General features: G+C 44.8%; 1 protein-coding gene across 8 annotated transcripts in view; it reads right to left on the bottom strand.

The window, feature by feature from the left end:
• Positions 1-895: 895 nt before the first annotated feature.
• KMT2E (lysine methyltransferase 2E (inactive)) overlaps positions 896-21,366 on the bottom strand; it is a 59,825-nt gene continuing 39,354 nt past the window's right edge. For 7 of the 8 annotated variants that reach the window (XM_083365655.1, XM_083365651.1, XM_083365652.1 and 4 more), the window contains 11 exons: positions 17,285-17,449; positions 16,186-16,494; positions 15,403-15,657; positions 14,971-15,112; positions 13,388-13,641; positions 12,673-12,729; positions 10,459-11,028; positions 7,729-8,021; positions 5,540-5,628; positions 4,958-5,088; positions 896-3,256 (listed from right to left, as the gene is read on the bottom strand). In XM_083365655.1, coding sequence (XP_083221781.1) covers positions 1,745-3,256; positions 4,958-5,088; positions 5,540-5,628; positions 7,729-8,021; positions 10,459-11,028; positions 12,673-12,729; positions 13,388-13,641; positions 14,971-15,112; positions 15,403-15,657; positions 16,186-16,494; positions 17,285-17,449 — 3,777 coding nt within the window. In that variant the 3' untranslated portion in view covers positions 896-1,744. The remainder of the gene's footprint in view (positions 3,257-4,957; positions 5,089-5,539; positions 5,629-7,728; positions 8,022-10,458; positions 11,029-12,672; positions 12,730-13,387; positions 13,642-14,970; positions 15,113-15,402; positions 15,658-16,185; positions 16,495-17,284; positions 17,450-21,366) is intronic. The other variant, XM_083365653.1, reaches the window with a different exon arrangement.

Below are 21,366 nucleotides of genomic sequence, written 5' to 3'. Positions count from 1 at the left end.
GCTTCTCCTTGGACTTTGCTCGTCGGAAGGGACACGGCAACCGTCATTTGCCAAGTCAGTTGCCAAGCATCCAAGTTTTGATCACCTGACCATGGGGATACTGCAACGTTAAGCGTGAAAAAACGCTCGTAAGTCACCTTTTTCAGTGATGTAACTTCAGTCACTAAGTGAACTGTTGTACAAGGCTTGCAATATGATGGTCTCATCTGGAGCTAGGATGTTACAGATAGTTCTCTACTTACGAACACAATTCAGCCTAAAATTTCCTCATTTGCTAAGTGAGTTCCCCCCATCTTACGACCTTTCCTGCCTCCGTCATTAAGTGAATCAGTTTATAAGTTAGCAAACCGGTTGTTCAAGTGAAATCCGGCTTCCCTGATGACTTTGCTCGTCGAAAGGTCGCCAAAGGGGATCGCGTGACCCCCGGGACGCTGCCATCAGTCGCAAGTCCATGCCAGTTGCCAAGCCTCACGAGTTTTGATCCGGTGACCCTGGGTGATGCTACAAAGATGGTAACTCTGCAAAAACGGCGGGAAGCTGTAAAATTGGAACGGTCCCTAAACGAACTTCTGTAAGTCAAAGACCTCCTGTAGTGTTTAGCATTTAAGAAAGCCATTTGATAAATGGCACGCTAGTAAACTGTAGTAGTTTCTGCTACTACCAGGGGTAGCATTTTCCTCCAAACTGCATTGTTAGGTTGGAGAAAGTTGTTACATTTCTTCAGAGTGCTTTGGATTAAACAGGTGATTGAACGGTCCTGTGTTTGTGTCTGTTGTGCTCAGGGACTACATGCCTCCGTTGGCCTGTGAGGAGCAGCTAAGGACCCCCGACTCCCCCACCACCCCCTTTTCAACGTAACATTTTCTTCCAAGAGCAAACTAGCAAAACGAGAGGGTTAAAACTGACATAATTGTGATTTATTAACATGAATTAAAATGCCCAACCAGTGCTGCAAGGTGACAGTATATTTAAAAAAAAAATAAAGTTCATATACTGTACTACTTTCACAAAGATCACACGCTTTTGCAAAAGACTTGTATGTACAATACTATATCAAATGAGAAGCATTAAGCAGTTTTACACGCAAAAGGAACAGTATTTACAGCACTCGCCAGAGACATTAGAAACAATCTATACATTAAATTACAATGTCTGAAAAGAAGTGTGGAAAAATAAAGAGCCATGTTCACACCAAACTATATATAAAAAAAATCTGTATTGCGTCTTCTACTATATGCACACAAAAACTGTTGACAGATGGAAAAAAAAAGATCTGTTAGTGCCGTCACTTAGCTGTGTACTTCCTTTTTTTTTAATTACATATGTATAAAAAAGTAAATATAGAAAACATTCACTAAATGAAGTTTAACTGCAACAATAAAATTGAAAAGTTATGCAGCAACCAATCTACTGCCAGAACAAACGGGAGCTGGAATGTTCGTGTACAAAATAATAATAATTAAAAAAAAACACCTAAAAAACCGGCTTTAACCGCGCAGTTTTGGGGATTTTTCTTTTCTTTTTTTTTCTCCTTTTATTTTAAAAGCAAAACTGGAAAGAAGACGATGAAAAGCACGCGCACGCACTGGTGTTTTGCTTTTATACAAAGTATAATGTACAAGCTTTAAAAAGTACCTTGAACAGGTACATATGAAATATACAGTTTTTACAGAACATTTTAAAAATGTTTAGAAGCAAAAGGAGTGGGGGGGGCGGGGGGGAGGAGGAGGAGAACCGGTCCGTTTTAATGCCACCCGGAACCGTGGTAATTGTTTTGAAACGTTGGCGGCACTTGTGCTCTGTGAATAGGTATTTGCCCGGGCAGCGGAGATGCCTGCTGAGGTCCTTGCACGCCGTGAGGAAGGGAAACGGAGCCGGGATGAGGAGGGCAGAAGCCGGAGGCCGGAGGGGTGGCAATACTGGCTGGTCCTGGAGGCTGGAGGTGAGGAACCGGGCTGGGGAGGGGGCCGTGCGCTCCCGTTCCCGCCGGCTGATGCTGAGGTCCGGATCCCAAAGGGGGATGGTGCGGAGGCTGTGATGGGTAAGTTGACACCGTTGAATGAGCACTTGAAGGGAAAAGGGAGGGCCCTTGGTGAGATGGGTGGTGCAGTCCTTGGGCCGGCGCCGTGTGGTGAGCGGAGCTCAAGATGTTGGAAGGGGGGGGCGGCGGTGGCGGAGGAGGCGGCGGCACCGAGCTGATGACATGCTGGTGTTGTGCTTGCAAACCTTGATGGGCCGTGGTGGGGTGAGTCGGGTGGTGGTGAGGGAGGGGGCCGGGAGGAGGCGGCGGGGGTGGAGGCAGGTGGTGGCCGGCGGCTTGAGAATGGAGGTGGGAGCCGGCGGCTGCGGGGCTCACCCCGTGGGCCGCAGCATGCTGCGGTTGCGCGCTTTGCGGCTGCACGAGGTGGGGTCCTCCGGGGGCCACCGGAGGAGGGGGTGGAGGCGGGGGCACCCCCACCACGGGGCTCTGGTGATGGATGCCGGGCGTCTGAGAGGGCAAGAAGTGCCCGCTGTTGACCAGGTGGCCCGACACGGGCGGCTGCTGGCAGGCGGTGCTGGCGAGGGCTTGGTTTGGTCCGGAGGGAAAGAGGGTCTGCTGGGACGGGAGGCTGCTTTTGATCGGATTGTAACTTTGGAAGTTTCCTGAGGGGGGTTGCTGGTTTTGATAATACGTGGAGGAAGGGGGCGGCGGGGGAGGGGGCGGCGGGGCGGCGGCGTTGAGAGTTTGTTGGTGAAACTGACCGTAGGAGACCGAGGAGGTTGGGGAAAACAACGTCCCGGTGGTCGGCTGTGGGGTGCCAGGCTGGAGAGTTTGGCTCGTGGCATAGAAACCCCGGTGAGAGTCTCTCTGAGGTGTCCCCACTTGGGGGGAGGGCGGGTGGTGAGGCCGGTACGGCGACCCCAGCGGTTGGGAAGGAGGCTTTGGCGACAGGTAGCCGTGCTGAGCTGGGGTGAGGGGGGTGGATGGCTTGGGCGGGTTTTCGACGTGGGGCGAAGTGGGGCAAGGGAGCTTCAGCGGGGCAGGCGGCGGCTTCTGGGTGAGGGGGTCGGCTGCGCCACGCAGGAGGGGCTGGGGCAGGTTTGAAAGTGCTTCGGCGTTATTGGGCGTCGGTTTCGGTTGCTGGTCTGGTTTGGGGTGAGTTGTGTTGTCGGCCCCAGGAGTGTCTCCGGCGCTCTCCCACTGGGAATCCTGTTTTGTGGGCGTTTTTCCGAGCGGCTGAGCAGGAACTACAGGATTTGGTGAGGAAGAAGAAGTCTGCATCAAGAGAAAGAAGAGTTAAGTGCCTGCCTGTGGTCGGAAAGGCATTCATTTTGGCTTTAAAAAATGCAGTTCTGTGCAGGCTCAGGAAGGACCACCAAGAACGGCATTTCTTCACCCAAGACAATTTTGAACCTCGTTGAAATGAAAGGAACGATATTCCTGTTCTGTGAACTGTATAAAGACAATCACAACTTCTGGGAAAAGCCCACAGCTTTACTAATATTTGAAGAAGTTAACTATTTCGAGTAAAAACTGCAGCCCAAAATGTCATCATGCCTCTGGGTTGTTTTGCAGTAGAGAATTAGCAAGGCATATTTAATGTATTTAACTAATTCTTTAAAAAAAATACAATTAAGGCAATATTTAATTGGCATTAATAGATCTGTTCGATACCTGGCATTAATGGCATAATGGCTTCAATCTCATTTGAACAACTAATTGTTATTCTGAAATCTTACTTAAAAGCAAAAATAGACACACTCTTTAGTATTTCGAATACAGGTAGTCCTCGACTTACGACTACAATTGAGCTCAACACTTAGGATGTTAAGTGAGACATTTGTTAAGTGACTTTTGCCCCATTTTACCACCTTTTCAGCTATAGTTATTAAGTGAATCATTGCCCTTAAGTTTGTAACCCGGTTGTTAAGTGAATCTGGCTTCCCCATTGACTCTGCTTGTCAGAAGGTCGCAAAAGGGGACGCTGCGACTGTCATAAAGATGAACCAGTTACCAAGCATCCAAATTTTGATTATGTGACTACAGGGATGCTGCAATGGTCGTAAGTGTGAAAAATGGTCATAAGTCACTATTTTTAGTGCCGTTGTAAATCTGAACGGTCACTAAAGAACTGTTGTAATTCAAGGATTACCTGTACGACATTTGCGTTTGCTGGCGAGAGCTCTCTATCCAGTCTTGAAACAATCCTGTGCAGTTACTTAGCACTTAAGACTTTTAACCTATGCTAACTGGCATTGGTAAAATTACTACTACTGACATATTTCTGCAATTCACAAATGTACAGAATTATAACCTCGAGTCTGACCTGGGCACCCGCTAAGAACTGCTTTGCTGAACTAATAAAACCAGTCAAGTCCAGCATTCTTTTTTTCCATCTTAGTCTTACAAATGTCTCTAGGGATTCAGAGTAGCAGGGTGTCAGGAGATCCTCTTTTTGTCTCCATCATTTGACAATTAAAATTATACTGCCTCTTTATGAAAACTATCTTTGAATTCTAAGCTGAGTAATAAACATCTATCTACATACAAGCACATATACATACACACACACACACATAAAAGGACACGGTGGCTCTGGGTTAGGGCGCTGAGCTTGTCGATCAGAAGGTCGGCAGTTTGGCAGGTCGAATCCCGAGTGCCGCGTAACAGAGTGAGCGCCTGTTACTCGTCCCAGCTTCTGCCAACCTAGCAGTTCGAAAGCATGTAAAAATGCAAGTAGAAAAATAGGGACCGCTCCGGTGGGAAGGTAACAGCGTTCCGTGCGCCTTTGGCGTCTAGTCATGCCGGCCACAAGACCACGGAGACGTCCTCGGACAAATGCTGGCTCTTTGGCTTTGAAACGGAGATGAGCACCGGCCCCTAGTCGGACACGACTAGCACGCGTGTGCAGGGGAACCTTTACCTTTATATGCGTGTTTGTATACAGAGAGAGAGAAAAATTCGATTACGCTGTACCTTGTTTGGTTTCAGAGGGCTCTTGCACGTCTTCAGAGGAGTATCTGGGGACGGACATTCACTTATAGACTCCAGATTTTCAGGATCAGTTTCTGCAACAAACAAGTCTATAAATAGAAATATTGCTGGGTCTGGACATTGGTAAGAAATTGGGGGTGGAGGGGAAGAAGAGGAGAGAATAGATTAAACTTTTATATATGTAACAGACAGAAGCCCAGACCACTGTCCTAAGATCCAATAACTAGTGTCTGTTGTGGTGAAAAGTTGCCACCAATCAAAACAGACCACCAGAAACAACAGCAGTGGCAATAGCCCTTAGACTTATAGACCGCTTTGCAGTGCTTGATGGCCCTCGGAGCGGTTTTTAGTGTCAGCCTGTTACCCCCCCCCCTCATTTTACCGACCTCGGAAGGATGAAAGGCCGAGTCAACCTTGAGCTGGTCAGGATCGAACACCTGGCTGTAGGAATGCAGAGTCGGCCTGCCATATTGCACTCTAACCACTATGCCACTGCCGGCTCAGCAACAAGGAGCTGCTACAAAAGGAGCTGCTAGGAGTGTGATCCACCCAGTGACCTCTTACCAGAATCCTTGTCTCTTCTATGATCACTAAGAAGCAATGCTCGCTGATAACTTCGCTCCCTGACTTGCTCCACTGATGTTGAAGAGGTCCTTTAAAAGAGAAAGGAAAACCCAACTTGTAATTTGCTTCGCCACAAATGTGAAGGCCAAACGGGCACGAAAGGGCTTCAAAACATTTTGATGGCTTACGATTTAAAATATTTCACGCTGTCGGGATTAAGGAAAACGCAAAGGCAGGGAAAGTATTCTACGGCCTTAGAAAGCCCTCTAGAGGTTCTCCTTTGGTGTTTCCTCACGGGGAAAAAACGGTGGGATGCGAGGGAAGCCGTGAGAGCAATGGTGGGTGAATCCCGCGGTAGTTCACCCAGTACAGGATCTAGATGAACCCATACGGGGTCTCCAGGGTAAGAACTATACAGTTGCTCGTGGACTGAGCGGGACAGTGAGCTGAGCCGCATGAACTTTTTTTAACACTGGCGAAATCTGTAGCACATACATTATTAGCCCCAAGTAAGAAAGTAGGTAGGAAAGTCCAGCGAGAAAGGTTGAGTTGTCCCTCACCTCAGTGTCCAACGATCAGTGATGTAATGATCCCTGTCTCTCTCTGCCCTAGAGAACCCCACCTGCCTAAGTGAATAGGCACAGAGATGTAGTGCAGACTAGAGGGTGGCGCTGTTTTCTTACCACGGCAGCAGGTTTTTGTCTTTCGCTGGGAATCATGATCAGGCCACACTCCCCCACCCCCCGTGCTAACCGCCCTGTTCCAAGGGAAGGCTGGCCAGGGAGAGCTCCCGGCCCAAACGGAAACCTTGCTGGGAGAACCTTCTTGCATAAAGGCAGGCTGAGTTCCGCAGGATGGACCGTCCTGAAGAATCGGCTCCTAGGATAGGCGACACCTGGCCTGGGTGTGACCTTCTGCTTTTGGTGGAAATAGCAACGAAGACTATCTTGGGGCAAACTAGGATGATCCTGATGCTGGCTTCTTACACACCCAGCTTCTTTATGCTCACCTGCTGCTCCTTGTTAAGCTTCCCTGTTTTTATATGCTTTCAGCTTTTTACGTGTAATTTTAGTTTTATGTATCTTTCATGCCATCCTCCTTACGCAGATCCTGGCCGTAATAAAAGGCTGGATTTGACTCGACTCGACCAATCACACCCAGCCTGCAAACAACACGATTTCTTTCGTTTGGTGGGAGAAGCTTTCCCAGCGCAAGACACAACTGGTGTGAGAGTTAAGCCGAGAGCTGCTAGCAGGTTCCAGAGCAGAGTTAAGCAGATTCTACTGCTACCCAGTTTTAAAGCCATGACGCGTTCACTGAAATGCTGCAAGCCGAGGTAAAGAGGCCTCAACCACCTGACTGTGACTAGGATGAAACTCACTCCTGAAAAATAAGGGACATCAGAAAAGAACTAAGACTTTAGTAGTTTCTGCCACTCAAAGTAACTTCACGGAAACATCTGCCCGCACGCAAAAAAATAAAATAAAAAAATGCTCTTGGCCTATTCAACCTCCTGCCAGAGTTGAGATTTTGATGGCAAGCCTGGCTGCTTGGTTTACAACGCCCCCCCTGCCCCCAGTTTGTCTCTATGGCAGGCCTGACTGCGCTATCGTCGTTATTCCAGCTAAGCACCAATACCCAGTGAAGCCCACAAGGTACCACGGCTCAACACCCCTGGCTCTAGTGGCATCGCGTGCGGTTTTCTATGCTCATTTGCTCACACACATGGATAAACAGACCTGAGTCTATTACCATCCAAAGGACTCATAAAGTCTGTTCAGTTTACACGCAGACTGGTATGAAAGGAATAAGGAATAGAGTAGAATAGAATTTGGAAGGCGCCCTGGAGGTCTTCTAGTCCATCCCCCTGGCTCAAGCAGGAGAACCTATACTGTCTCAGACAGGTGATTGTCTGGTCTCTTCTTAAAAACCTCCAGTGATGGAGCGCCCACGATTTCTGGTGGCAAGCTGTTCCACTGGTTAACTGTCCTCACTGTCAGGAAGTTTCTCCTTAATTCCAGGTTGCTTGTATTAACTTTGTAATTTCTCAAAGCGACACAGTCGCAAACCGACCGTAGCAAACCCATTTGGAAAACAGCTTTTGCCCCCGTTTGACGGGTTAGCTGCCTCTAACCCGTGACGGTATTTCGCAAGGTCAGCGACTTCTCGATTTTAAAAAAAGGACTTACCACTGGCCCTCCGGATCGCTCTTTTCACCGGAAGCCTCCTTTGAGGAGGAAGAGTTTTCGGCTTCTTCTGAAACGGCGCTGTAATCCGCGGCTGGCAAAGACAAGGGGAGGCTGGCAGGGTGTTCCCTCTCCAGCTGCTCCCCGTTTTCACTGCTGGTGTAGCCGTCGGGAGCAGCACCGCCGTTTCCTCCGCCAGCAGCGTGAGGTGACATGCTCAGAAGAGAGAAATTTTCGGCTTTGGAGCCACTTTTTCGGGCTTCTCGCTGCCTCTTGCGGTATTCCAGAAGCGACACCTGGGAGAGAAGCAAAAAGGAGAGGACGGTTTCTCTCATTTCTCTTTTAAGTTATTACAGCACAGCTCTCCCTCCCTCCCCGCCAGACTCTTGGGCACTGTGATGTCTCCGCTGTTTTGAAAAGACAGTGAAAAACGGTCAGGGTCATTTTTTTGTAACAATCATCGTAGAGCTGTGTGTGTGTGTGTGTGCTTGGACCATTTATTTATTTTTTATTTTAATCCCATTTATATCCCGCCCTTCTCCGAAGACTCAGGGCGGCTTACAAGCTTAGCAGTAGCCTTCATTCTATGTATATGCCTGCTTATTAGGGCTTTCACACACACACACCCCAAGCGGCATTATTACAAAGTCAGCTTAATTGCCCCCAACAATCTGGGTCCTCATTTTACCTACCTGGGAAGGATGGAAGGCTGAGTCAACCTTGAGCCTGGTGGGACTCGAACCTGCACTAATTGCAGGCAGCTGGTGTTACCATCTGAATAACATGCCAGTTTATTCACTGTAATATTTTAAAAGCACCCACCGGCAAATGTAAGTTTAAAAATATTTGACACGTCAGCATAAGCTTGCCTTTCTATTGATGCAGACATTTCTGCTTATGAAGCACTGGGAGGTAGTCCTCAAATTATGACCGGTTACGACAAGACGCTTCAAAAAAAAAAAAAAAAAGAGGGACTTGCAATCTATTTTCAAAGTCACAACTGCCGTGACCCCAGGTCACAGGACTGCATTTTGGGCGCACGGCAGCTGCAGGATCCTGCAATCGCGTGATCGTGGTTTGCAATGTTTTTGCTGTTTTCCGGGGGGGGGGGGAGAGAAGCCCATGGGATAAGCCAGATTCAGACTTACGACCGTGTGATTTGCTTACCAACTGCCACCAAGTAGAGTCCAGTCACGTGGTGACTAAACTTACAACGGCGATGACTTACGACCAAAATTCTGGCTTCAACTGTCACTGTTAAGTCAGGGGCCTTGTGTATCCATTCAGGCAGGGCTCCTCAACCTCCGGTCCGTGGCCTCTTTGGGAACTGAACTGCACAAGCAGCAGGCAAGCGAGCCAAGCTTTATCTGGCGTGAGTGGGATCTAGGTTATATTCTAGCTTGTGCTTTTGTAAGTTGAGATTCAATACTAGCAGCCCTGAATCTTTATCTCTTAACAGGCTCAGGGATTCTGGGAGTTGAAGTCCACAAGTCGTAAAGGTGGCCACAGTGGCCGACTCCTGACGTAGAGCAAGATCCCTACACCTGGTTTACACCTGATTTTCTCACAGGCAAGTCAGCACAATGCCTAGGTCAGGGGCAGGTTTCCAAACAAAGTGAGAAGCTTAAAGCAAGGTATTGCCATCTCTGTTATGGGCATTTCCCTCACAAGCTTCCTTCAGACCAGACATGTCAAACACAAGGCCCGGGGGCCAGATCCGGCCCGCGAAGTGGTTTCATGTGGCCCGCAAAGCCATCCTGGAAACAGTGAGGGAACGGCCCCCACTGCCTTGGCCCTGGCCCAGAGACCCTCCTTCTGCCAGAGACCCTCAGATCTGTCCCACTCCTGCCCAGGACCCCATAGGCACCCTTGATGCGAACCATGTAGAGCTGGTCATGGCCACCCAGTAGGCCATACGCACTCTAGCCATGCCCACCCAGTAGGCCACGCCCACTCTGGCCACGCCCACCCGGCCCCCTGAGGGCAACCGCAATGCTGATGCGGCCCTCAATGAAATTGAGTTTGACACCCCTGCTTCAGACTGATCTGCCCTGGGGGAGCCGTGCTGTAGATTATCAGGACTCAACTAGCCTATACAGGTAGTCCTCGACTAAACGACCACAATTGAGACCAACGTTTATGTTGCTGAGTGAGAGACACCGGCGAGGTGAGTTTTGCCTCACTTTACAACTTTTCTTGCTACGGCTGTTAAGTTAGTCTTGGCTTCCCCCTGGACTTTGCTTGTCAGAAGGATGCAAAAGGGGATCACGTGACCTCCGGGGACACGGCAACCGTCCTAAGTGTGAGACAGTTGCCAAGCACCTGAATTTCAATCAGTGACCATGGGGGGGGGAATGCTGCAAGGATCATTAAGTGTGAAAAATGGCCATACGTCCCCTTATTTCAGTGCCGTTGTAACTTTGAACAGTCACTAAGCAAACTCTTGTAAGTCAAGGACAACCCTGCGTAACTTCATTTTCATTCCATTATTTTATCTCCTCCCAAGGCTTTGGGAGACTATCAAAAGGTACAAGTGAAGGGTACGTTAAGTGTTTGCCTCCAGTGCTGAAATTAAATTTCAATATTGCTAGTTCGTAAGTCGATTTTATGAAACCGTTCCGTTTACTAACTAGTGGGGAGCCCACACGGAAGCCTTTGGAAAGTCTTGAGGATATAAAATTCATATACAAGCAGAAGTGCGTCCCTCACTGTGGCTTCTCCTTAAGCTGGTACCTTTTTCTTCTGTGGGGGATTCTGGGGTGTGCAATTGCCATCCGTCATGCTGTCGCTGTTGGCAGTCCTTCCGAAACTGGCCCCGAGTCCCTCTTCGGAAGTACAAAAAACCGGCGTTTCCACAAACATGCCTCTGGCGTCGTCTGGAATCAGGCACTTGGACTCGTTGATCCGGAACCCGCCGCCGACTTCTAACTGGTGCGAAGGAGTTAAGTCTCTCAAATTAGAATTCATGGAGAAATTGAGCCCTGTCCTGTCGGGACTTTTGATCCAGGTTGGATAAACCGTTCCCCGCCCGCAATGAGCCGTTTCCAGTTGGCTGTTTGCATCAGTCCGATTGTGGCAGGGTGCGTCCAGCGTTTTGTACAGGGCACTTGGCTCAACTGCTTCAAGTCCCAGCTGGAGCTCGGAGGCGGATTCCTTCTCTCCCGAGCACTGCCTGGGGCCGTCAGCTCTGCTCCTGGGGCTGGAATAGCCGATCGTTTTTATCTCTTGCAGGCATATTTCGGTCAGACTGGAATTTCGGAACGGGTTGAGTGCTAGCATGGATGCGCAGGAACGTTCGTATCCCTGTTCAAAAAAGACCGGGAAGGTGACAACGTTGGGGGAAATAGCGCAAAACAGCCTGAATAAAAGCTCTCTCCCATGCTAACTATGCCAGTAGTTCATTTTTAATAGATACTTTTTTCCCCCTCCTGTATTCGCTTTTACAGCCAACTTGTAGATTTGTTCTACAAGATCCAACTGTAGATCTAAAATGGGTGAGTTTTTCCTTAAGGTTAACAGGTGTGTTGGTATAGAGACTCCTACATTTTGATTTCTCTTTGTTCTTTCCTATTATTCAATTTTTATTTTTAATATTTTAATATTTAATATTTATTAATATTTAATATTTTAATATTCCAATTGTTCTCTTTTTAAAACTGCTTTATTGAAACAATCTCATATATATATATATATATATATATATATATATATATATATATATATATATATATATATATATATATATATATATGTATATGCATATATATGTATATGCATATATATGTATATGCATATATATGTATATGCATATATATGTATATATATATATATATGTATATATATATATGTATATATGTGTATATATGTGTATATGTGTATATGTGTATATATATAATACTTAACAAACACTCAAACACTTCACACATATCTCCCTTGCCTCTCAGCTAACAAAGCGAGAAAAAGCCAGTGGCCTAAAGGTTAGAAAAATTGCCTAAGGTGCAATCGGCCCAGGTTTGAATCTCAGAAGGGTATGGCTAACTGATGAGAACAAATGAGTTTGAAATGGCCATATTAGTCTCCCTTTAATTCTTTGTTAGCAATCCAAACAGTTTACACACACACACACACACACACACACACACACACACACAAATTAGTTTTTATAGGGTTAGGGATAGGGTGGGGTCGGGATATGGATTAGGGTTTTTCCAAATAACACTGTCAATATTTAGCAAACAGCATAGTGTCTGGGTACATGTATTTAACTAACAATAATAGATATCGTTAATTATTATAAACAATATGCTAATTAATCTCTCAATAGCCTTCTTCTTACTAACATATATTCAAAATTACATATCACGTTCCTTTCTCTCTGACTCATTTTCTAGCCACTGATAGAAATTATCCCATGTTCTAAAGTACATGGAGACTTCTTTCTCTTTAATCTTTAAAGTCAAACTTTTCTGCACACTCTAATTTTTTTTTTTACTGAAACAATCTTTAATCATAGCTGGTGACTATACACATTCCTAAAAACTAAAAAGTTTTGGAGGAACAACAAAAGTTAGCTATCCAATTAATTGCATTGGGGCCTGAGAGGGAAGAGACCAAATTGCTTCCTTTATTTATGACTGTGCCATTAAAAGACAAGATTGTCTGAACACTTTGCCACACCTAGATTGCATATCTGTTAGCTTGTCTTCTTTGGTATATTAGACCTTTTTTTTAAAAAAGAAAATCCTACTTACTTTGTGAAAGTAGGAACTTGGGAAGCTAGACCCTAGGAATTATATTAGTGATTCATTAGGATTTCACCTGTTTAGGATCTCATGCCTGCAAATGTGCATTCCTGCAAGCCTTCCCTGAACTACACATTCTAAGAATTTACAGCATGGAAAAAGATTTTGCAAAGCAGACCAAATAAAACTTCCCACACAAACTTACCTCTTGATTAAATGTTCGCCTCTTAACTTCTGGAGAACTTTCAGGTGAAGAAATATTCTGCAGTGGGAAAAAAAGGAATGTTTGAAAACTGCAGAACTGAACAATTCTGATGATTTTTGAAAATAAAGAACAAAATAATTTCTCTTCAATCATGTAAAACTACCTATTTCTTTCGTTAAGTGCTGACTGCATTGCAGGAGCTGACCTATTGTGCAAAGAGGACCTTAAAAACAGGACACGGGGCCAAGACCCTCTCGGACTCTTGCTAAGCGAGACATTTGTTACGTGAGTTTTTGCCCCATTTTATGACTTTTTTTGCCACAGGGGCTAAGCGAACCCCTGCAGTTGATAAGTTAGTAACCCGGTTGTGAAGCAGTAGTAGTGAATCTGGCTTCCCCGTGGACTTTGCTTGTCGGAAGGCCACAAAAGGGATGATCCCGGGACACAGCAAAGATCGTTATGTATGAACCAGTTGCCAAATGTCTCAATTTCAATCCCATGATCATGGGGATGCTGCAATGGTTGCTAAATGTGAAAAACATTTTTCAGTGCTGTTGTAACTTTGAACAGTTACTAAGCGAACTGTGGCCAAGTCGAGAAATCCATGCATAGCTTTATTCTTCATGAACAGAGCCATTTCCTCCCGCCGCCCCGAGGCAATTAAGCTGCACCAATGGATTTATCTGACAAGGCAGGACAGTCGGCGGAGACTCGCCTCAAAGTGCACTGCGTTCCCATGGACACATGGAATCACCGAAGCAACGGCTGAGTAAATAGGCTTGTAGCCATTCCTGCAGGTTTCGTCTTCCGCTTTGATTCTGGGAGGCGTGGCGAGCAACAATGGGTCCGAGGCCGAGAAATCGGTGTGGGTGGGCGTGGCGTATGGAGAAGGAGTGGGCGTCGACGTTTCTGAATAGGCGGAGTCCAACAGCTGGTAGGGTCTTCGCTTCTTGAGGGGCGTTGTCAGATCTGTAGGTAAGATGGGGAGAAAAATCAGAAGTGATTTTTCTCTGATTTAAGCATTTGTTCCACCATTTAAAACTAACGAGTAGCAAGAGGCCTCCCCAGTTGAAAACTTCCCACACAAAATATACTGCTCAAAAAAATAAAGGGAACAGAAAATAAGATATCCTACTATTAAATACAGTACATTGTGTTAAGTGTTCCCTTTATTTTTTTGAGGTCTCTCTCTCTAGATAGATAGATAGATAGATAGATAGATAGATAGATAGATGGATGGATGGATAGATAGATGATAGATAGATGATAGATAGATGGATGGATGGATGGATGGATGGATAAGATAGATAGATAGATAGATAGATAGATAGATAGATAGATAGATAGATAGATAGATAGATAGATAGATAGATAGATAGATAACGCCCTGAGTCCTTTGGGAGAAGGGCGGTATAAAAATAAAATTTTATATATATATATGTGTGTGTGTGTGTGTGTGTGTGTGTGTGTGTGTGTGTGTGTATGTATATGTACACACACACACACCCACACACACCCACACACCTTTTTTGGATGGAACCTTGTAGGATAGGCAAGGCAGGTTGTATGACATGTGTGAGTTCCAGCACCTTTTTGTTTTACAAAAAAAGCATCCATCCTTCTAAGGTCAGTAAAATAACCCAGATTGTTGAGGGCGATATGCTGCCTCTATAAACCAGCACTGTGGAGTGGTATGTAAGTGCTATTGCTACACACACACACACACACACACACACTCACTCTCTCTCTCTCTCCAAAAGGAGGGGAGGGGAGCCTCTCTGTCAGTGCTGAAGGCATGATAAAGGTAGTCCTCAACTTACAGCACTTCATTTAGTGACCGTTCAAAGTCACAACGGTACTGGAAAAAAAGACGACCATTTTTTCACACTTCCAACCACTGTAGCATCCCCATGGCCCCAAGATCAAAATCCGGATGCTTGGCAACTGACTTGGCAAATGACGGTTGCAGTGTCCTGGGGTCACGTGATGCCCTCTTGTGACCTTCCGGCAAGCAAAGTCAATAAGGAAGCCGGATTCACTTAACAACCATGTTACTAAATTAACCATTGCAGTGATTCACGTAACAACTGTGGCAAGAAAGGTTGTAAAATGGGGCCAAATTTCCCTAACTACCGTCTTGCTTAGCAACAGAAATTGGAGGCTCAATTGTGGCCGTACGTTGAGGACTGCCTGCGTATGGGCATTTGAGAAGCACAGGCTCTCAACTGCTGGTCTGGAAACCATAAGCCACCCCAGCCCTGAACGTGGGATGAGGGTGAAATCCATGACTAACTTCACCTGGCAAGCAACAGCCGTCGGTCAGTAATAAGGGGCTTCTACTTTCGCCGTTGACGATGGGACTTCTGGACCTTTCATGGGGCGAGGAAATAAAAAAACCAACCACCGAGTTTTCTTCTTCCAGAGCTTGCTTTAACCAACGCTGCAAAAACAGGAATGGTGAGGATGAGGATGATGCCATCAAAGGACACATAAAGCTCACCTGATACATAAGCTACCGTCATCGTTGAAATATAAATCATCTGCAGCTCAAAACAGGGGACAAAAATAAATCTAAATCAGCTTCCAAGGGTGGAATGACAACTGATTCGGTGCTAATGAAAAGCAATTTCATCGGGAATCCCCTCATTCCCTAATCCAGAAAACTGATTTACCTTTCAAAAATAAAAATAAAAATGTTCTGTATAAAACCTACGCTAGCGGATAGGTTACCTTCTTGCAGGAACCCAGAATGCGTTCCATCGGTTCTTTCCTCCGCCGCTTTTCAGAAAGGAAGGGCGACGTAAAACGGATATAGTGCTTTGGCGTCGTATAGACATGCGGGCTGAAAGTGAGGCCTGGTAAAGAGTTCAGCTGGGTGGCCAAGACCTCCGGGTCGGTGGTTATGCGCAGAGGCCTTTCCGAGAGGTTTTCCACTGGCTTTCCCGGCTTCTCGTTCTTCTCACTTAACCACTCGCTCACCAAGTGCTGGAACAGAAAGGGGGGAGAAAAAAAATCAGCAGAGCCCCCGACTCTGCTGGCAAAGTCTTCTGGTGCACGTTAAAAAAAAAAGGGAGAGAAAAGACACACAGGCAGCCCTCGGCTACACCACTTTGTTTAGTGGCCGTTTGAAGCTACAGTGGTCCTGAAAAAAAGTGTGATGTTTTTCACACTCGTGTAGCATTCCCAGGGTCACGAGATCAAAACCCAAGAGGCTTGGCAGCTGAATCGTATTTATGACGGTTGCAGGGGGTCACGTGATCACCTTTCGCAATCTTCTGCCAAGCAAAGTCAACGGGGAAGCCAGATTCGCTTAACGACCCGGGTTACTAACTTCACAACTGCAGCGGTTCGCTTCGCAACCGTGGCAAGCAAGGCTGCCGAAACAGGATGAAACTCAACTTTTCTCGCTTAGCAATAGCAATTTTGAATTCAGTTTGTAGCTGTAAGTCGAGGACTGCCTGCATTAGCTACTTTTCCCTTCTCTAACGGGGCAGGCACGAGGTCCCCACGAACCTTTTTTGTTTTGGGGTATTTCGTGGGGCATTTATTAAGTGCTGGGGCTTCAGGCTCGGGGACAATTTCAGCCACGGGTGTCTCTGCTTCAGGCTCAGCCGACAGCACGGTGGCCTCGGGCTCCTGGTGCGGAGTGATCACTTCCACGTCAGGAGAGGAGGGCTGGATATCCGAACACATGCTGACGGTTCTGTGCCTTCGTCGCTGCTGTCCGATGTGCGTTCTGTTCCGGGAAAAACTCTTCCTCTGTTTTGTCCTGTTGACTTTGGCAGGGGCTGGCTTGGTGGGCGTTTCCTCTTTTGCTGGTTCCTGACATTACACATAATCCAAAGTTACAGAATTCACACACACCCTTTGATAAACTTTTCCCACCGAAATGGGAAAAAAATACATAAAGGATAAAAATACATGTTTGGCAGTACTGCTCATACATCTTATTTAGGATCATTTTAGCGTTTCTGTGCCTTGGCATCTATCTATCTATCTATCTATCTATCTATCTATCTATCTATCTATCTATCTATCTATCATCTATCTATCTACTATCATCTATCTATCTATCTACCATCTATCTATCATCTATCTATCTATCTATCTATCTATCTATCTATCTATCTATCTATCTATCTATCTATCATCTATCTATCTATCTATCTATCTATCTATTTATCTATCTATCTATCTATCATCTATCGGGGTATTTGGTTAAGAAAAATGGCAAAGTTCTACTTCATCTTTCTTTTATTTAAGTACTGTTTGCACTGATTATTATGGACGCTAGGACTGGATTCACGTAGAATTCCAAATCTCGAAATTCACTTTCTTACGCAAGCACTGAGCAATGCAAAAGCTGGTGAACTAGAATGAAACCACCGATTTGATGACAGAGGTTCAGACCTTCACTGAAGTCACAGAGACTCCTGTGTGACTTGGGTTGCTCACTCTGTCTTAGCCCAACCCACATCATTAGAAAGAGCAGCGACACCCAAGTGTATTGTCCCAAGAAGTATTGGGCGGGAACAGAGCAAGGAAGAAACAACACTATGCGAAAAGCATCCAAACAGGTAACACAATCAATTGATGAAACATGGGCAACTACCTGAACAAATTCTGTCTCGTTGATGATCTGCGTATCCCTGCATTCTGGTTTTATTTCCGTTTTAGCTGTACTGATTCTTTCCAAAGCTTGTTCTCTTCTTTTTTCTCTTTTTTCTAATCTGGCAAAAGCTTGAAGGATGGCTTCCATCTTCCGTTCTTCTCTGGTCTGAAGAATTTAATAACACTGACGCTTAAACAAGCTCATACGTTAAATGACTTAAAATACCCCACCCCCAAAGTTATTCACAGTATTCTTTACAGGTCACATTCAGATAATCAGTTTTACAGAATACACATTTTATTCCATAATAGTGGCATGGCATTTATATTTTGAGCCTGGTGCACACGTATGCAGTATTTACTAATAATTTATTGACACTTTCAGGTGATGGGGACCCAGTATGGATTAGAATTAAATGAACAATTATTTTAGATTCAAAGTAATTTAAATCTAAATAATTTTAATAAGAAACATTGTTTCTACATGAATAAATCCATATATTATTGTTATAAGTGCACTGGTATTTCACAAATACATTGTGTAAAATATTATAATCTATGAATATGTTATCTCCCATCTTAATCTTCTCTATCAGAAGCGAAGTCAGATTATGCATCTATCAAATGTCTGAACAACTTTCTACAATGACTAGGATTTAAACTTCTTAGAACATAAAAAAACATTCTGTCCTTTATTTGAGGTATACTCTCTTAAGGATCATCAGATCAGACAAATCATTACGTTAAGGTAAAAATTATGTGATTATTTATTTATTTTTATTTTTATTTTTATTTATATTTATATTTAAATTTATATACCGCCCTATTCCCGTAGGACTCAGGGCGGTTTACAGGGAAAATTAAAAGTTAAAATACATCATATACAATTAAAAACGATTAAAACTAAGATTAAATTAATCCCTGAACTTAACTAAAACCCCATTAATTAAAAATTAAAACCCCTCAGTCTGGGCCAGACAACTCAAAAAACCAAGTTTTCAAGTCCCTACGAAATGAGCGAAGGTTGGGGGCGGTCCTAAGCTCCGTGGGAAGCTGGTTCCAAAGGGCCAGCGCGCCCACAGAGAACGCCCTTCCCCTGGGGATAACCCGCCGGCATTCCTTAACCGGCGGTACCCTAAGAAGGCCCTCCCTGTGGGAGCGCACAGGACGATGGGAAGTTGATGCCGGCAGCAGGTGTTCCCTTAGATAATCCGGACCCAAGCCATTTAGAGCTTTATAGGTCATTACCAGCACCTTGAATCTCACCCGGAGGGCAACCGGAAGCCAATGCAGCTCACGGAGAAGAGGTGTTACATGGGAGTATCGGGAAACTCCCATAACAACTCGCGCAGCTGCATTCTGCACCAGCTGAAGCCTCCGAGTGGTCCTCAAGGGCAGCCCCATGTAGAGAGCGTTGCAGTAGTCTAGCCGGGAGGTCACAAGCGCATGAGTAACTGTGCGTAGGGCATCTTGGTCCAGATAGGGCCGCCACTGGCGCACCAGACGAAGCTGGGCAAAAGCCCCCCTGGTCACGGCTCCTATATGATCTTCAAAATTGAGCCGTGAATCCAAGAGGATGCCCAAGTTGCGAGCCCTATCGATGGGTGGGTAACACCTCACCCCCCATCATTAGTGGTGGAACAACCTGGTTTATCCGAGATGCCGATATGCACAGCCACTCAGTCTTGGCAGGATTGAGTCGAAGCCTGTTTCTCCCCATCCACTTATGGTGGTGGTCACAAATTAACTCACCAAACCCCTGCATTTATGAATCTTATTCTGATTCTTCATTTATTTCATATAGATTTTTTTCCAGAGATAGGATAAGAAAACTTTAATTAAGCTAGTGTTAAGCTGAGATTTAAAAAAAAAAAAAACTAAAGAGGCATGATGATGGCATGCCTCTGGGAGACTGACAGTAACATTTCCATCGTAGCCAGGGATCACACACAGAAATTGTTGAGTGAAAAGTGAAATTTTAACAAGATAATTGTGAGGTTTTATATGGATGAGAGCAGACCTGAACCTCCAGGTCTTCAAGTTCCCAACAACCCATTTCCTCCTTTCCATGGAAATTAAAGCCCTATCAATCTCAGATAGAAATCTACATGTAGTCCTCAACTTACAACAGTTCATTTAGTGACCATTCAAAGTTACAACACTGAAAAAAAAGGTGACATGACTCTTTTTCACACTTACGACCATTGCAGCATCACTGCGGTCACAGGATCAAAATTCGGATGCTTGGCAACTGGTTCATATTTATGACCGTTGCAGCGTCCTGGGATACTGTGATCTCCTTCTGTGACTTTCTGACAAGCCAAGTCAATTCACTTAACAACTGTGTGACTAACGTAACCGCAGGGATTCACTTAGTAAATGTGGCAAGCCATAAAATGAAGCAAAACTCAACTTCACAATTAGCCACAGCAATTTTGTACTTAACTGTGGTCATAAATTGAACACTACCTGTAGCTTAATGCTTGTTTCTCTTAATCCTGGCAACGAGTCAGAACCGTGCCTTATTTTGCTTTATTGCCAGCAAGTATCCAGCACGCACAATTCCCTCAGTTGCTAATAATCCAGACAACTGGAACAGCTGGAGTTATGACCAGAATAGTTCAGTACGTCTCCACTGTGGTTCCAGAGTGAGCCCAGCTCATGTATGACGCAGCAGCCCGACCAACCGTCCAGGAATGGAGGATTCTATGGAAGACAACACTTAATGCCCTTATCTGGGCAACTATTTACCCTTTTACTCTTCTGATACATCTGTTTCTTACACACAATAAATATATTCTCTAGAAATAATAGCAAGAAGAATTCAGATCACTGTTGATGGCAACAGGATGTTCAAAGTTTTCTATACATCAGCACTGTAGCTAGCTAGAATTAAGTAGTCTTCTAGCTTCCATTTGGATAACTCTGGGCCAATACCTGTAAGATAAAATTTCCCACGGCTGTTGCCAGAGAATATAGAGATCTGAAAATGCTTCCTGAAGATTCTAGCAGGTGTATGGTTTCATACATACTTCAATGCAGTCTTAGATATTAATTTGATTCAAGTGCCAATATTGCCCAAACGGCCACACACACTCGGCTTCTACCGTTAATGTGGATTTCCCTTATATTTTACAACACTAGAAATTGTCCAGCTGTTCTTTTTTATTTAAATGTACTTTAAAAATTGGCTGAAAACCGAAGCTTTGGAGAGACTGGGAATATCTTCCTATTGTTTGACAGGATTATGACATCACTTCTGAATTTCCCCAGCAACTGTAAATACACATGCCCAGTCAGAAACTGCTACTGTTTTTACTCTTTGTCTGCCTCCTTTGATAGCTCTGCTGTTTTACCCATCAGCCCTCAAAACCTTCTAAGATTGTTAAGGTAAGTTAAGTCGATCTTGCAGATAGGAGGAAGTCTTTCCAGCTACTGCTGTCAGATTTTTCAGTTTCTCTTATCTTCCATCTTTTTAAAGCAGTTTTATTGTCCATCACTTTTTCCAGCTTACAAAATCTGGTCTAGAATTTGCAGATTTTTTTTTGAGAAACTGGGTGAAAAAGTTACTAGATTTACGTGAAAAAATCCAGGGTGTTGGTTGCTTTCTATGACTATTAAGAACTTTCCTTGCAAATAAGCAAGCTAGAAAGAGCGTAAGTAATTAGTAGAACTATAATAAATAATACTTTATAATGAAGCATGAGAGGCCTAGGCAGAAGCTAATGTGTTCTTTGTAAAAAGGTGCAAAGGAGCACCTTTTATTTAATGGCTTCAACAATTTAATGGTATGGGGGGGGGAAGCCAAAGTTCAAACTTGATGTGATGCTTTAATTCAATTTAATTTAAATCTAGTAGTTCTCTCACCTCTGCCGAAGAAATGTCATCTCATTTTGTCATCTTTACATTTCCCATGTAAAAATATGGAGAGAAAGTGCAGAAAGTACAAGGTCCTAAGTTTCTATAAACAATTATCATGAGTGAAATCAAACACTCAAAGCTGAAGATCTTAAAATATCTTTTCTTGCCATTGCCCTCCCGTCGGTGCCTTATAGCCCTCCCGCCAAAGGGACGTTTACTGAT

The sequence above is a fragment of the Vipera ursinii genome (genome assembly GCF_947247035.1).
Source record: "Vipera ursinii genome assembly, chromosome: 6".
Taxonomy (NCBI): Eukaryota; Metazoa; Chordata; class Lepidosauria; order Squamata; family Viperidae; genus Vipera; species Vipera ursinii.
This window is presented reverse-complemented; position numbering and strand designations above follow the sequence as displayed.